Source organism: Onychostoma macrolepis, chromosome 06 (genome assembly GCF_012432095.1).
Source record: "Onychostoma macrolepis isolate SWU-2019 chromosome 06, ASM1243209v1, whole genome shotgun sequence".
Taxonomy (NCBI): domain Eukaryota; kingdom Metazoa; phylum Chordata; class Actinopteri; order Cypriniformes; family Cyprinidae; genus Onychostoma; species Onychostoma macrolepis.
Window position 1 is genome coordinate 30,331,195 of NC_081160.1, and position 17,117 is coordinate 30,348,311.

Here is a 17,117-nt window from a genome sequence, read left to right on the forward strand (position 1 = left end):
GTGGGGCAAAAAAGTATTTAGTCAGCCACCAATTGTGCAAGTTCTCCCACTTAAAAAGATGAGAGAGGCCTGTAATTTTCATCATAGGTATACCTCAACTATGAGAGACAAAATGAGAAAAAAAAAAAATCCAGAAAATCACATTGTAGGATTTTTGAAGAATTTATTTGCAAATTATGGTGGAAAATAAGTATTTGGTCAATAACAAAATTTCATCTCAATACTTTGTTATATACCCTTTGTTGGCAATGACAGAGGTCAAACGTTTTCTGTAAGTCTTCACAAGGTTTTCACACACTGTTGCTGGTATTTTGTCCCATTCCTCCATGCAGATCTCCTCTAGAGCAGTAATGTTTTGGGGCTGTCGCTGGGCAACACTGACTCCAAAGATTTTCGATGGGGTTGAGATCTGGAGACTGGCTAGGCCACTCCAGGACCTTGAAATGCTTCTTACGAAGCCACTCCTTCGTTGCCCGGGCGGTGTGTTTGGGATCATTGTCATGCTGAAAGACCCAGCCACGTTTCATCTTCAATGCCCTTGCTGATGGAAGGAGGTTTTCACTCAAATCAAATTCATTCTTTCGTTTACACGGATCAGTCGTCCTGGTTCCTTTGCAGAAAAACAGCCCCAAAGCATGATGTTTCCACCCCCATGCTTCACAGTAGGTATGGTGTTCTTTGGATGCAACTCAGCATTCTTTCTCCTCCAAACACGACAAGTTGAGTTTTTACCAAAAAGTTCTATTTTGGTTTCATCTGATTCTCCCAATCCTCTTCTGGATCATCCAAATGCTCTCTAGCAAACTTCAGACGGGCCGGTCATGTACTGGCTTAAGCAGGGGGACACGTCTGGCACTGCAGGATTTGAGTCCCTGGCGGCGCAGTGTGTGACTGATGGTAGCCTTTGTTACTTTGGTCCCAGCTCTCTGCAGGTCATTCACTAGGTCCCCCGTGTGGTTCTGGGATTTTTGCTCACAGTTCTTGTGATCATTTTGACCCCACGGGGTGAGATCTTGCGTGGAGCCCCAGATCGAGGGAGATTATCAGTGGTCTTGTATGTCTTCCATTTTCTAATAATTGCTCCCACAGTTGATTTCTTCACACCAAGCTGCTTACCTATTGCAGATTCAGTCTTCCCAGCCTGGTGCAGGTCTACAATTTTGTTTCTGGTGTCCTTTGACAGCTCTTTGGTCTTGGCCATGGTGGAGTTTGGAGTTGGACTGTTTGAGGTTGTGGACAGGTGTCTTTTATACTGATAAAGAGTTCAAACAGATGCCATTAATACAGGTAACGAGTGGAGGACAGAGGAGCCTCTTAAAGAAGTTACAGGTCTGTGAGAGCCAGAAATCTTGCTTGTTTGTAGGTGACCAAATACTTATTTTACCGAGGAATTTACCAATTAATTCTTTAAAAATCCTACAATGTGATTTTCTGGATTCTTTTTCCCTCATTTTGTCTCTCATAGTTGAGGTATACCTATGATGAAAATTACAGGCCTCTCTCATCTTTTTAAGTGTGAGAACTTGCACAATTGGTGGCTGACTAAATACTTTTTTGCCCCACTGTATAGTACTTCAGGCTTTCAGAAACTACTGTGAAATTATTGCTTAGTGCCCAAGACCGAGTGACCGCTGTCAACAGAAAATGATTGTTATGAAATGTCACTATTGAAACGACCACAAAAAACACTGCTATTACTGTAATCATCTTATGCAACCACTGTTATCATAACATCAGAAACAAGTTAAAGCTTCCTCCTAAGGCACCACAACAAAGGTAAATAATACAGTGTGAATATTATGGTCGCTTCCACACTGATACTGAAGAGAGGCGCCTTTGCCCTAAAGCTCTTAAACTACACAATATTTTTCCATCTAGCACGGCAGTACAGTGTAAAACAAGTTAAAGAGGTTAAACTTACTCCTTTCATTTGCTGAACTCCGGTGACGAGCTGCAGCACCTTCTCCAGTTCCTTCTCTATGCGACCTGCCCAGTGCATCATCCTGTTAGACACAGAGAGCACTGGTTAAGAACAATGCAAATGTGCAATAATTACGTTACATAATGGCTAAATCCCAATTCACATACTATCGGCCCTATGTAGTGTGTGGCAACAAAAAAAAAAAAACGGAAACGTGATAAAATTGGAATGACAGCACTTATTTTTTCCAGCTGTCTATGAGATGACATGATGACTATAGTAAAAGAAAATAAAAATAAAATAATAAAATAAAATAAATGGAATAGAATAGAATGTAACCCAAATGTGATAAAACTGGAATGACAGCCATTATTTTTTACCAGCTGTCTAGGAGTTGGCAAGGCAACTATAATTAAATTAAATAAAAAAATTAAATTAAATGACAATGCTTGTTTTTTTCCAGCTGTCTGGGAGTTGAAAAGGTGACAATAAAAAAAAGAAAAAAAAGAAACATTTGACAATGATTCTGTATCAGAAAACAGACAGTCCGTTTCATACTGCAGGGGTGATAATTAATACAATTGATTTTTATTGCGACCTTGTGTCTCAGGAGCTATCAAACCTACACTTTTTTTTTTAACTTCCCAAGTGTTTTATTTTATTTTTTGTTTTATTTTATTTTTATTTTTTTGTATTAGTAGTAAAGGATTCTAAATTACAACGTTAAAGATTTCAGTGAAATCAAAATTGGAGTTGCATTGCTTTTAGTGCATGTCCATTAGCTTTAAGGTCATCTACTGCACTCCATCTTCTTGTTTTAAGAGGTAATATGTCAACACATTAAATAGAACCGTGTTCACCGACTCATTTCATTGGGTCTTATATTTAAATTATTCCAGTGAGCGATCTGAAAACAGACTACATTACCGCTCTATATTCATATACTGGTTTTACAGACAGTGTGACATTTCATAAAAAGCGTAATATCTACTAGAGCACATCTGCAGTCATGAGGTGTTTTAACATTCAATGTTCAGGAAACTGATGGAGAAAATTACAGGGGAATTTCAGCAGTGTCACACAAACCCTATAACAGTTTTATCTGCTCTTGCCTAATGGTCAGAGATTTGCAACCACGGCCCGGGGTCAGAAATAACCCTTATCTGTGTTACACAGCCTGAGAATAGCCCCAAAAGAAATTCTGCATGTGTGTGTGTTTCTGACTGAGCTTTCTTATTTACTTGATAAGAATGACTGAACCCAGCTATTCTATTAGCATTTAATAATATAATGCGTTTCAAAATAAATATATTTCTTAAGAGTGTGCATTCCAATTTTTTTGTTTTTCCCCATAGACTAGCATCGAATTGAACTCCAGAAACTAGATCGTGAACGAATCACTCTGTGAACTGGATCAACTGATTTATTAAAAAGATCAGACTCAAAAAAACAATTCAATCACCAAACAGCTGTTACTGCTTCTTTCATAAATCAAATGAATGAACGAAGTGATTTGTGGTTTGTCATCACATTAAGTTATTGTGTGAACCGTATGAACTTTCTGTCATTTTTTTGTAGCTTAAAAGAACCAGATTATACTGACAAGATTAGACAAGAAATTGCACGTTTTGTGAAGGATAAAATAAAGATTTTTTTTTTAAAAGTACATTTAAAATATAATAATAAAATTAATTTTAAATGATTAAAATAAAATAAATAAATACGAAAAAACAAAATAATAATATAAAGGAATTTTCTGTATTTATATTTTACAGGTGTTCTACCTGTATTTTGAATTTTGCACATTGCATTGTGTTTTAGGGTTAACAGAATTGTCTGTAACATTAACGGATAATGTCCTGACACATAATTAACAGTATATTTTCCTTTTTTTAATACAGTTTAGTGCTGAATGCAATAGTTGTGCTATTTGGGATTCAGCAAATAAATGGCATTGACATTGATAGCATTAACTATTTGTCATAACGTGAAAAATATTATAAATTAGAAGTCAAAGACATTCAATCAAAACAGATGGATAAAGACCAACACAGTATTTTCAGACACACAGCACGCTTTTATGAGTTATCAGCATTTGACAGTGATTTTATATCAGAAAACTGACAGTCTGTTTCATACTACAGTGGTGATAATGAACTATTAATACAAATGCTTTTATTTTGACTGTGACCCTGTGACCTTGAATGTCTCAGGAGGAGGAAGAACGGCTTACATATTTGCAGTAAATGATGAACTGTCACTTTAAGAAAGTAAACAGGCTCAGTTTGGATTCATCTTGACTTTAATCACTACCCTTCCAAACTTTCATCTGCTCTTTCTCTCTCTCTGGCAATGGGCTGCTCGGCTGTTGGCAGGTAAGAGTGGATGTTTAAGGAGCCGAATGATAAAGAAAGGCTGGTTCTGACAGAAGTGCCTCCCTAAGCAGCAACAACACTTGCTAACTGGGCCAAACCCGAATGAAGCGATCAGACGTCCGCAGATCAGAGCTGTATATCTGCCTGCAGCTCCTAAAGCTCTTAACACAATGAGATTCAGCAGAAGAGAGATGGATTGAAAGTGGAAGGTAAGAAAATGCTTTCTTAGGCCAGGAACGTAATGTACGAGATTACACAAACACAGACGTGAATGAGCTAAAGTGACTGCACTGCACGTCTGCAGTTTGTTGTACGTACTTATAGGGATAGTGCAGACTAAAATGAATTGTCTATCATTTACTCACCCTCAACTTGTTACAAACTTGTCTGACTTTCTTTGTATCACGAAACACATAAAACATGCTGTTGTTTTAAACATTTCTGTTTAAAGTCATATGATAGCTCTGTGTGAGAAACATAATGAAATTTACGTATTATTCACTGAAAGTCATCTTCACCATTTACTTTCAGCAAAACACTACTTTGTATTATAAAATTTAATTACAAAAATAAAATGTAACAAAATTGTAAATATATAAATGTAAAAAAATGTATTTGCGTCGTTGCGCTTTGGGTGTCCCATGTTCGAGGACCTTTCCTGATCCCCCCCCCCCAACCTCTCTCTCTCCCACTTCGCTTCCCGTAATGACTGATCTGTCCTATCACAATAAAGGCAAAATGCCAAAAAAAAAAAAAAAAAAAAAAAAAAAAAATATATATATATATATATATATATATATATATATATATATATATATATATAGTGTATTTATTAATATAAAATGTATTTTATATTAAAATTAAAATCAGGAATGACAGTGCTTGTTCTTTCCAACTGTGCAAGAATTGAAAAGGCAGCATGGAGCAAAAAAACAAAAATTAATAAAAGGAATTAATTAAATGAAATTTTAAAAAAAAGGAATGACACCGACTGTCCAGGAGTTGACAAAGTGACAGTACAAATTTAAAATGAAATAAAATAAAATTTAGCAAAAAGAACAGAAAACAAAATAATAAATTCTTATTAAAAATGTTTAGTTAATCTTCTAATTTTTATATGATTTTATTATAGTTTGAAATTGAAGAATTACCTTTAAGTGTATTAAACATCTACACAAATTACACAAATAAGTGAATATATTATTGACTTTTTTTATTCCATTGAAAACAGACCAATTGAAAGATATGAAAAGCAAATAAATAAATAAATAACGTTTATCAAGAAAAATTATTTCAAACAAAGAAAAATGTTGCAGACATAAAAAAAGTAAAATATATATGTGACCCTGGACCACAAAACCAGTCTTAAGTCGCTGGGGTATATTTGTAGCAATAGCCAAAAATACACTGTATGGGTCAAAATTATAGATTTTTCTTTTATGCCAAAAATCATTAGTATATTAAGTAAAGATCATATTCTATGAAGATATTTTGTAAATTTACTACTGTAAATATATCAAAACGTCGTTTTTGATTAGTAATATGCATTGCTAAGAATTCATTTGGACAACTTTAAAGGCGATTTTCTCAATATTTAGATTTTTTTGCACCCTCAGATTCCAGATTTTCAAATAGTTGTATCTCGGCCAAATATTGTCCTAACATAAACTATACATCGATGGAAAGCTTATTTATTCAGCTTTCAGATGATGTATAAATCTCAATTTCGAAAAATTGACACTCAAGACTGGTTTTGTGGTCCAATGTATATATATATATATATATATATATATTTATTTTTTTAACAAAGACACAAAAATAACTTCAACCTGAAAGTAAAAAATACATACATATAAAAAAAACAGCTAGCTTGTGCAATTATGTGGTCTGAACTTTCAGGAACAATGAGGCATCAAATCAAGTATAGACAGAAGCTTTAACGTATTAGAGCACATTTACGAGTTCAGACAGAACTTGAAGATAAAAGGTAAAGGATGTCCACATTACCAAAAACACACCCACCTATGAGTGAATACACAATGAATGGACTGGCTTTTCTAATATACACGCACATATTCACACTAAAAGCTTTAAGGGCTTTTAGCACCTACATCTCAATGTACAATGAGCTGGGTAAAAAGCACTAAGAAACATTGAGCTGGGTAAAAAGCACTAAGAAACATTGACTGAGACCAAAGTAATGGCATGCATAAACACAATCGTAACTTCATTCAGTGCTGAGTAAACCTTAAAACACCCGCAAATAGTCCAGGGCTTTCAGAGCACTGATTTCAGATATTTACTCTCTCTATTACAGCTGTTTCACTGCAAATCCAAAGACGCCAGTAACAACATCTATCTCCACCATCAGCCAAGCAACATGGTCATTTGTCACTGAATGATAGCACAGAAAAAGAAATGTCAACGTGAAATGTCAGCTTCATCTGAATGACAAGGATAGGAAGATCAGCAGAAGAATGAGTCACGACGGCAACAAAGAAAACACACTTCTTCACAAATCCACAACTGCCGTCTAATGCGGTTAAAGCACTGTTTTCCTCAAACGCAAGTGACAAATCACCATGTTTTGTAAGATATAAGATTTACAACAAAGTACATACAGCACACAAGCATTTCATTTCTTCTACAGTGCCAAACAACACATAATAAACTACTTTTTCATTTTTTGAAGAAAATTTACGAAGTGCTTGCCTATACAAAACTCACTGCCACTGTTTGAGTTGGCCTGAAAACTATACTTTTTGTATTGTACTGTTAGATGTGTTATTTTTTACTCATTTATTTAGTTATTTTAATCTTTATTTATTTAAATCTATTTTTATTTATTTAACCTATTTACCTTTTCTTCTATTTTATGTATTTAAATAAAAAATATATATATATTTTAAAGGGGTCATATGATGCGATTTCAAGTTTTCCTTTCTCTTTGGAGTGTTACAAGCTGTTCGTGCATAGATAAGATCCCTTAAGTTGCAAAGACTAACGTCTCAAAACCAAAGAGATATTCTTTATAAAAGTTAAGACTCGACCCCCTAAACGGCTCATTCAATATTTCAACCCAAATATTCGAGTGTGTGCAGCACATTTTACGGAGGACTATTTCCTGAACCTGTGAGTAGCTGCCAGCTATGCTCAAAGACTGTTTCTATAAAGTGGGGCAATTCCAACTATGCAAGGACAGTCTGTCGCTTCTGACTCACAGCCTGTAAGTATGTTTTGAGTTTTGCGCGGGTTTTGAGCAGTGTAGAGTAGTGCTTGTTGTTTGTCGTTTCTCCGATCACAAATGCAGACATGGTAATGTTTACGCGGCGCGTTGCAACACAACGCGTAAAAAGACAGTATAAGTCATTATAATCAGTAATTATGTCCCCACTGGATGCAACAAATGCCTCGTTTATAATGGCTTTTATTGTTTTTGTGTCGTCGCGCCGGGACACGGCATCACAATACGGTAAGGAGGTAACATTTCCACCTCACGCTTGAGATATTTGGCCAATCACAACGCACTGGATAGCTGGCCAATCAGAGCACGCCTCGCTTCTCAGAATGATGAGCTTTGTAAAAATCGGCACGTTTAGGAAGGCAGGGCATAGAGGAGCAACAATAATGTAAAGTATGTGGAAAATAATGTGTTTTTTGAACCTTAAACCGCATAAACACATTGCATTACACCAAATACACAAAATAATGTTCTTTTTAGCAACGTCATATGACCCCTTTAACAAAATGTTTATTTTAATCTTATTTTTTTTGTTCTGAATGTGTTCAAGTGAATCTCAATCCTAATTCTGATCACACATAAAAGTGCAGCACAATCTCTTCATTGGCACACAGCTTGTGTCCACAGCTCAAATGTGTGACAAGTGTGTTCAAGTATGTTCTAGCAGACTTCTAGTAAAGCATGGCGCTTGCAACATCAATGTCATGGGTTCAGTTCCCAGGTAATACATTAATGATAAAATACCTTGAAAGCAATGGATAAAAGACTTGTCAATGCATGCTGGCATGCATACTAAATTAGGGGTGCGTTCAGATCAATAATCCTAAGAGATATGGTAATAGTAATAATGAGGAAACCAGCAGCAGTTACCTATAGTCAATTCAATTTGAAGGCTACTTTGGTTTAGTGTCATCTTACAAAACATCCATTAGAGGTTGATTCGGTTAAGTGAAATGTCTTTTGGCAGCTGAGATTCAATTCACTCAAGGAAAAAGGAAGCCAATTCACTCTGTGGCCAACTCAGCATCTTTCAGGCAGGAACAAATGTCCCATAGTTTGCTAAGATTTTACCATAAAAAAAAAACATATGTTGAATCAAATAATGGCATCATTTACTTTAGCTTTTCCCAAAAGCGTTTTTTTTTTTTCCCCAAGAGACCCTTCTCTGATTCAGTGCTTCCTCTCACGTTTCATGCTTTTCAAACATAATTAACCGAACTAAGCCAAACCCTGTTATTATAAGTGCTGTGACCTCAGAAACCCCTTATGCAAATACAAGTGGCTGAGCCACAGCAGAGGGAGATTCCTGTAATCTATCGATCTGATACTGACAGAAACACAGGAAGTGAAGAAACGAGATTGAGCATGTTTAGATTACACAGCTCCTAATGAAAGATCTAGGAGGAGATGGTAATAAAAGGTTTGTGGGGATGACGGCGCTGCTGAAGGAAACGTGTCAACCGAAAAAAGGTCACAGAGGGAAAAATAAAGGTTTTCAGAGTGAGGGAGTACTGATGCTAACCGCTAATGACAACACTTCCAGCATGTGCAAGAATCTAGAATGCTTGCTCTTTTATACTCTCACAGGCTATAAAATGTGCCAGGTCATGCTTTATGACTCCATCATCCAAACGCCTTTATATAGCGCCTGGCCACGATATACCAGTAGATTTTTTACTTGTATTGTTACGTTTGTTAAGTTGTTTCTATATTTGTGAAATATATGTACTATACTGTATATATATATATATATTATTTAAAGCTGCAGTCCGTAAGTTTTGCCTCTTTGTCGCCATCTCTGTTTGAAAACCTGGAATTGCAGTTCCTTGCAATTATTTCTATTGCGTGGGATGGGCTCCAGCGTGGATGAATCTAATGTTTTGAGGTGAATGTGTGGCAGTCAGTCACCGCACCGGTGTGAATCCTGTACTTAGTACTAATCACAGATTCTAGCCTACGTCTTGGAATATATGACCCAAATAAGGATTTTCACCGTATACTGCCATCTGAACAAGTAAGTAACAAGTCTGCCACGTTTGTTCTGACCAACTGAGGAAAAAAGCATTACATTAAATCGCGTTACCAATCTAATGATTAAATCTAATGATCGGTTAGCTCATATCACATCAAACCGTGCAAATTATTATTATTGTTATACTTTATTCTCAAATTATTGATGTTAACAACATCAGCATTGCGTGACAATGAGTATAGTGTATATTAGCGTGTAGATTTCAATTTCTGTACAGTCTAATCTCTAATTGTCACACCATTCGAATTTCATATTAAGAAATTCTTTTAACCCAAAAAGCAAACTATGCTCCCTTCGAACTGGTTTTCTTTAAAATACAAATCTTGTGTAATCCCAGGCTATCTGTAATCAGAAGCACATTTAAAACTGGAATATAATTTAATGTCATTCACATGTGTTTCATATAATCCTTTCTGGATTACAATCCGCCATCAAAATGATTTTTTGACATTTAATTATTCTAGCTGCTGTGAGAAAAGGCTATAAACGATCTGCCACCTGCAGGATCCTCACATGCGATAGCCTAGTAGCCAGTAGAGGGCTGCATTGGGTTCGGGCTCCCGCGGGACCCAACGCAAATCTCGCGGGAGCGAGCGGTTTTACCTTTTCTGCGGGCAGGAGTGGGCGGTCAGAAATTTTCGCGGGAGACCCGCAGGGAACAGTGGGATTTGGTGTGTAATAGAAATGGAGTCAACACATTAAGTTGAGAAGAAAATTAAAGCTGCTGTTTACATGACAAAAGCAAAGCAAGGCAAGTCAGACATCTGGAAACAATTCTCAATTGTCACTGAAAAAAAATGGGAAAGAGTTAAACTTCGTAAGTTGCGACAAATGTGGACAAGTACATAAATCTGGCACCTCTGCCTGAGGCGACATACCTATTTTCTAAGTTCTATCTATGTGTTTATTTACTTAAGTTAAAGTTATTTCATATTTTGCTTTGGCTTATTTAGCATACTTAAACTGTTTGTTAACAGTTAAGGTCATTGCACACTGAGTCCGAAATTTTTGCATGCGTTTTTCCGATTTTTCGTATTCCTCATCCTTTCCTATCAAAATGCATGCTACGGATGTGAAAAAGCAGAAACTCGAACCTGATCCTATTTTTTTTTTTTTTATTAAGGACGAAATTTTCGGAGGCAGTGTGTGACATAATGTGAGGTTGTATTTATTTTTTAACGTGCAAAAATTTCAGACTGGGTGTGAAATGACCTTTAAACTGTTTTTTTAGTAAATCGTTTGGTGCTTCTGTATCAAGCAGTAGGCTACTTTTAAAAACTGAGGTACTGCTATTTGTGCTTTTGTTTTAACGATTAACGATTAATGTTTAATAACGCTAATAAAAAAAAAATACCCAATGTTTTTGTCAGGTGTGGTGCTTTGGTTTAGCATTACTTCATCTTATTTAAACGCAATCGTTTAAATCCTGCTATTGTGGATGATAAGTTGAACGAATATTTGAGCATTTGTGTAGCCAACATTTTTTTACAAGCTCTGAGAGAAAGTCCGCGGGAGCGGGCGGGAGTGGACACAAACATTGCGGGCGGGCGGGAGTGGAACACGCAGGTTGCGGGCAGTCCTGGTCAGAAATTCAGCGGGAGCGGGCGGGTGCGGGTTTAAGAAAACAGTCCCGCGCAGGGCTCTAGTAGCCGGGACAGCTTCTTTATGTTTACAGACGTGACGTAATGACGCAGTGTCATGCTCGAATTTCACTGGTTATGTACTTGCTCAAATATTGATTTTGGATATTTTTTAACCCAAAAAGTTACAGACTGCAGCTTTAATTAATATTATTATTATTATTATTATTATTATTATTATTATTATTATTATTATTATTAGGTACTACTTGAAGAATTTATATTCTATTACTATTTATATTAGCATCACTAATACTATTATTATATTTATATTATTATTATATAAAATTTTCAAAAATACATTAGACACTAGTGTTGTCACGGTACCAAAATTTCAGTATTCGGTACCGATACCAGTGAAAATCCACGGTTCTTGGTACAAATTTCACACATTGACCGGGTACTCGGTACCACCGGTACTTAAAAAAACCTGGTACCGTGACATTTTCATTTTTTTTAGTACCGACTTGGTACCGAAGTACCGGGTCTTTTGACAACACTATATTGTATTATGTATACATTACATTATATATTATAATAAATTTAAAATGTATATTGTGTATGTAATATATATGTACACATATATACATTATCTATAAATGCTAAAATAAATAAAATAACTATTGTAAAATATAAAACAATATCATACATGTTTTGAGAATTCTATATCATTTTAAACATAAGACAGATAGACAGATAGATAGACAGATAGATAGATGTTATCTTGGAAATCAGCAACAATGTTCAATACGTCACAAGAAATTTAACTAAGTTTGCATTTACAAGCCATAAAAACCTCTCTACATAACCACCTACAGGGTAAATGTTACTTTTCTCAACTGGGTGAAAACTCTCTCACACTGGCCCCTCTCTATTGCTTTTTACAACTTCTCTTTTCAAATATCTCGTCTTTGAAGTTGCCTTACTAACCAGCCTGAATATCCCTGGTTAAATACCACAAAACCAGAAGTAAGATCCAGAGAGGTGCTCTCTTAAAGCAGAGTTTCATATTCACTGCACATGTAACAGAAAGGCAGATTAGGAATAGCAAAGATTGAAAACCAATCACAAAACTGGTGCCTAAAGCATGTTAGACAGGACGAAACCCTCACAATAACACTAAGATATGCTATAGGCTATTTTATTGTGTTCAGTATCAAAAATAACCTAAATTAAATTTTAGTGCCTACTACCAATTACTGTCTGTGACTCATATACTGATCCTGGCACAGTAATAACCTCATTACACACAATCTCTACAGACAATGCTCATCATTTCATAACAGAAAACAAAAGTACTTTGAGTGCATGGCTGACATTTCATCCTTACAGGCTTTTTAAAAAAGTTGTTTATGTACGATTGCTTTTCTTTGAAGAAAAAGCTAAAATTCCCAGCACACATGTAAATGTGGTGGAACAGTGACCTTTCAGCACCATGGAGAGCGCACTACAAAGACATAAATAACACTGAGACTGACAGTATTTTTAGACTATTTTATAAACATTGCATTAAAATGTATTTGTCTGTACACAGCTTAATTATTTACACATAAAACAAATTCTATTTTAAATATCACATGGCCTTTTGTCTTGATTTAACTAAGTGTAAACTTCTTCATTGGCATAATTTATATCAATAATCTTATAACATAAAATATACAATAAATAAATGCCATTCAGGACTGTGATATACTACTACACTGTAAAAAAGTTTGTTTAGAAGTTATAAATATGTTTTATGAGAAAATATTATTTCACTCTTTGTACATAAATTCATATCTAATTCAATGTGTTGCTGTTTTTGCAGTTAACTGTAAAATTTACTACTAATTACAAAGTAAAAATAGTTTCTACACATTTTTAGTGCACTAATAACACTTAGAATTAAACATGTGGTGAAAATCTGAATATATTTTAAGAACTCTTAGGACTCCTAATTTCAATGCATTAACTGGAATTTGAATTGAACTGGCCACACCCTCACAGGACCTTGAACAGGAAGGGGAATACACTGAACTGCAATTCAAATAGTGTTGTGACAAAACATAAATAATTACATCAGTAACCAATTATGATATTTATTCACTGGATCCTGTTAGCTACCTTAAAATTGAATAGAATAATATTTTTCATTTAAAGTTTACATTTAAAAGGTGCACAACCATACCCACAAGGCTTTTTCAAACTGTGAGCTCAAAGCTATATCTGAATAAAATGAAAAAAGAAAAAGAAAAAAACACAGCTGAAAGAAGACTCGGTTTGTGTCACTAAGAAGAGGTTACTTTCCTCTCAAAATTAATTATTTAAATGCTGAGTCATTTAGCCATTAACCAGCCTGCCTTGTGCCTGGAGGTAATCGGTACCGAGAACGCATGTCTCTCACTCAAATTGCGTCATCATGATGCAAATCTTTAACACAAAACACCCTTAAATGTTATCAGTAAGGAGATTTTTGGGTTGACCTGTTGACCTAAACAACAGGTACACGATTGACTCAATCGATGATGTTTATGAATTAACAATCAGGATTTTATGCCATTTAGGCTCTGTTTCAAAATAAGTAAGCTTCTTATAAGCTAGTAAGCTGTCTTGTTGCCTTACAAGGAAGCATACTTGACAAAGGAACTTCATACTTGAGAAATTTGAAATGATTTACAGAGTCACCAACATACAAATTTGAATTAGATGAAAATTATTTTATCAATACTTTTTGATAAAGAAAGAAAAACATTTTCAATCAATATTTCTCTTGCTCTGCCCACCATATTAATGACTTTCAAAATAGCCTCCTTGTCAGGAATGTGCCTTAAAAGACTGCCAACGTAGGCAGCTCACTAGGTTTTGGAACAAAGCTTTAAAAACAACATGGCAGCCACTTTCTTTTATGCCACTAAAACCGTGGTTGAAAGATTAAAAAAAAGAAAACATACCAGCACATGTCTATTATCACCTTTATAAGATTAAAACACTGAATGGAATAGGCTTTGATAAACGTAAGCATGATTTGGTTTTGGTTATTGATAGATTTTTTTTTTTGCTTTTGTTAAATCCTTCTCCATAGTGGTCATGCTAGCTTACTGACTGGGTTTGGTAAAGAGGAGCAGGCCTCAAGGCTCAAAGCACTGTGTAAAATAAGCGTTACAAATCTCTGTGACTACAGGCCACAACACCGCAAGCAGGAAACACACTAACAGAGAGAGCAAAAGACAGTCTATATCAGCGTATTATGAAGATTATCAGTTATTAACCATACAGGAGTTGAAAACCAGCTTAATGTACTATTTAGGCATTATACTATCCAGACATGGACTATTTGTTCTCTGGCAGCGTCTCTGTGCTTCTGACAGGTTGATAGACGCCGCTTATCAAGGTTGACAGATTACATATGCTGCACTGTTTGCAAAGTGAAACAATCCTTTCAAATGCACGACACTGTTCTCATGCAAGGCAGGAGTAATTCAAAGACCTATAGGTTAGTTATTATCGTGCCAAGCATGGAATAATACATCTTTATTAAATTTACATAAAATTCTGATATAATGCCAAGACACAATACTACACAAAACATAAGGGATATATTTATAAAATTGTACAAATGTCTAAAATTGTACAAAGATGTATCATCATCACTGTCTCAAATACAATTATTATTAAAAATTGTACTTGACACAGTGATAATTGCCTCAAACAGTGAGGATAAAATAACCAATTGCATTATATACATTATACTATATTATATATAACTGTAAAATAATCAATAAATAAATGTATAATATAATATGCCGCAATATAATACACAATAAAATAATATAATACAATATAATATAATATATTACACTTTAAAATAATATATTTAATAACACTATAATTTTATAAAATATATATGTATATGTATATATATGTAAAATATATATATTTTTTTTTTACACACTGAGTAGCCAAATTGTACGGATGTACCAAAAATGTTTAACATCAAAAACCAAAAGACATACAAAATGTTTTCTCCTCTTAATTAAAAGTTAATAATGTCTATATGTTATACTATCCTAACTATGCCTGATCACACAGTTATCTGCAGTATTGCAACCCTATCTGTACAGACTTGCGACCTATTTTGGGATTGCAACACACCAGTTGAGTTGAGAAAACCACTGTATGTATAATTTCCTATATAAAAAGAGAGATATAATTTTTAGCTTCAAATGTCAACAACAAGATGACACACAACTTCATTTCACATTACGTAAAAACTTACATAAACAGTATCAAAATTCTATAATTTCTTACAGCATGAGAGACGAGATAATCCACTGGGGACTGGCATGTGTGGGCACACAGCGGACAAATCCAGCCTCTGCCCCATACGAGCGCACAACTGGCATGGACCCAACAACCTCACTTCAGAAAGCGGCTGGTGCACAGCACAAAAATGAGACGCCTTATATGCCTTCAAGGCAAACAACCAATTCTAAACTTCATGAATGGTGGTAATACTTGCATATCAGACTAAATGCATTAGAAATCTAATGCGGTTTTTGGAGAGATAAGGGGAAAATGATTGAAAACTGATTCAACCACAGTAAAGAAAAAATTCAAAAGAGGTCTATTTCAAATCACAATTGTTTCTCTTAAACACCAATAAATGTATTAAATTCAGGGAAAACAACATTCTCTTACTGTATGTCAACAGTTGTCTTACTTGTGTCTAATTTTAAGGAAACATCTCAAACAAAGTTGATGCTTAAACAAAGAAGAAATTGTCCTCAAGGCACTTATCATGGGTAGTTTATAAGCAATACTCAATTTCAAACGGATCACTGATACAGACAAGTTATCATGCTCTCGGTATCTAAATTCAACCAGAGACTATAGCAGGGTATAACCATAACTAAAACTAACTTACGTTTCAAAGAAACAAGTTACATGGTTCCCAGCCCTTATGTCCAATGACTGTCATTTTACAGACACTGCACTCACCAAAAAAAGCATTTTGGATCTGAGCGGAACTAGATAAACAATCCTAAAATGACTTTTCCTCGACTATAAAACAGCATTTTTTTTTTTAATTCCCTGATGTTTTAAGTTTATTCACGACTGTGGGAATCCTGCATCTAATAGCAATCAATACAATAATAAAAACCCGTTTGAGTGATGCGCTTCCGTCAAAAAGTAGCTGCGTTCAAACGCACCGAACACTCTCCGGTCGTTACCGTATCCGTACTCGGTAACATGACAGCTAAAACAGCAAGCAACTACAAATACATCTACGCTGAAGCACTAACTATCGCCGTTCTCCTATCACGCCTCTTTCGATCAATAATTGAACTACTAACCTCTCTGGAAATGGTAAACAATCATGCAGAATTGCTTAGGACTACAAATATGAGCGGTGATTAAAAATAAAAACAGACTGACGCGTTAACGTCCGCGTTAACGGAGATATCTTGAGTGAATCGCGGAACTGGGACGCTGTGAAACGCGCGCGTTCGACGCCTCGCGCTTCCTGAGGTACTTACGTGTAGTGCTGAGGAAAGAGGAGCGTCGCCGTTCCTGGTGAAGAGAGGCTGAGGAGCAGCACAGTTTGAACGGAGAGGAGGCACAACAGACCGGGGGACTGAGCAAACATCGCCATTTTCCATTAAAAATTCAAGAAACTGTCTAGATATAAACGGAACCGGTAGTCAAGCGAACGGGGGCTGAAGCCGAGCTGTCGACGAGGATGGAGAAGGCTCGTTAAGATCCAAAGCCGCTGTTAAATCTCAATCGGTAACGGGGCTGAGGGATTGATTGGCCCGAGACAAGACAGTTCGGAGACGCGCAGATGCGTTGACGCTGCTGCCGCCACTGGCGCTGCTGCTGCTGCCGCCGCTGAGCCTTATTTGCTCTCTCTCTCTCTCTCTCTCTCTCT

General features: G+C 35.7%; 1 protein-coding gene and 1 long non-coding RNA gene across 4 annotated transcripts in view; one reads left to right on the forward strand and one right to left on the reverse strand.

Annotated features, from left to right (window-relative positions):
* Positions 1–17,117, reverse strand: part of cacna2d2a (calcium channel, voltage-dependent, alpha 2/delta subunit 2a) — a 237,519-nt gene extending 220,402 nt beyond the window's left edge. For 2 of the 3 annotated variants that reach the window (XM_058777846.1, XM_058777845.1), the window contains exons 1-2: positions 16,726–17,116; positions 1,922–2,003 (exon numbers count right to left, since the gene is read on the reverse strand). In XM_058777846.1, the coding sequence (XP_058633829.1) occupies positions 1,922–2,003; positions 16,726–16,841 (198 nt within the window). In that variant the 5' untranslated portion in view covers positions 16,842–17,116. Of the gene's footprint in view, positions 1–1,921; positions 2,004–16,725 lie in introns of all 3 variants that reach the window. The other variant, XM_058777848.1, reaches the window with a different exon arrangement.
* On the forward strand, positions 4,201–6,942 carry LOC131541866 (uncharacterized). The gene is made up of 3 exons (XR_009271606.1): positions 4,201–4,296; positions 4,368–4,505; positions 6,614–6,942. It is a non-coding gene; the product is annotated as an uncharacterized LOC131541866 (long non-coding RNA).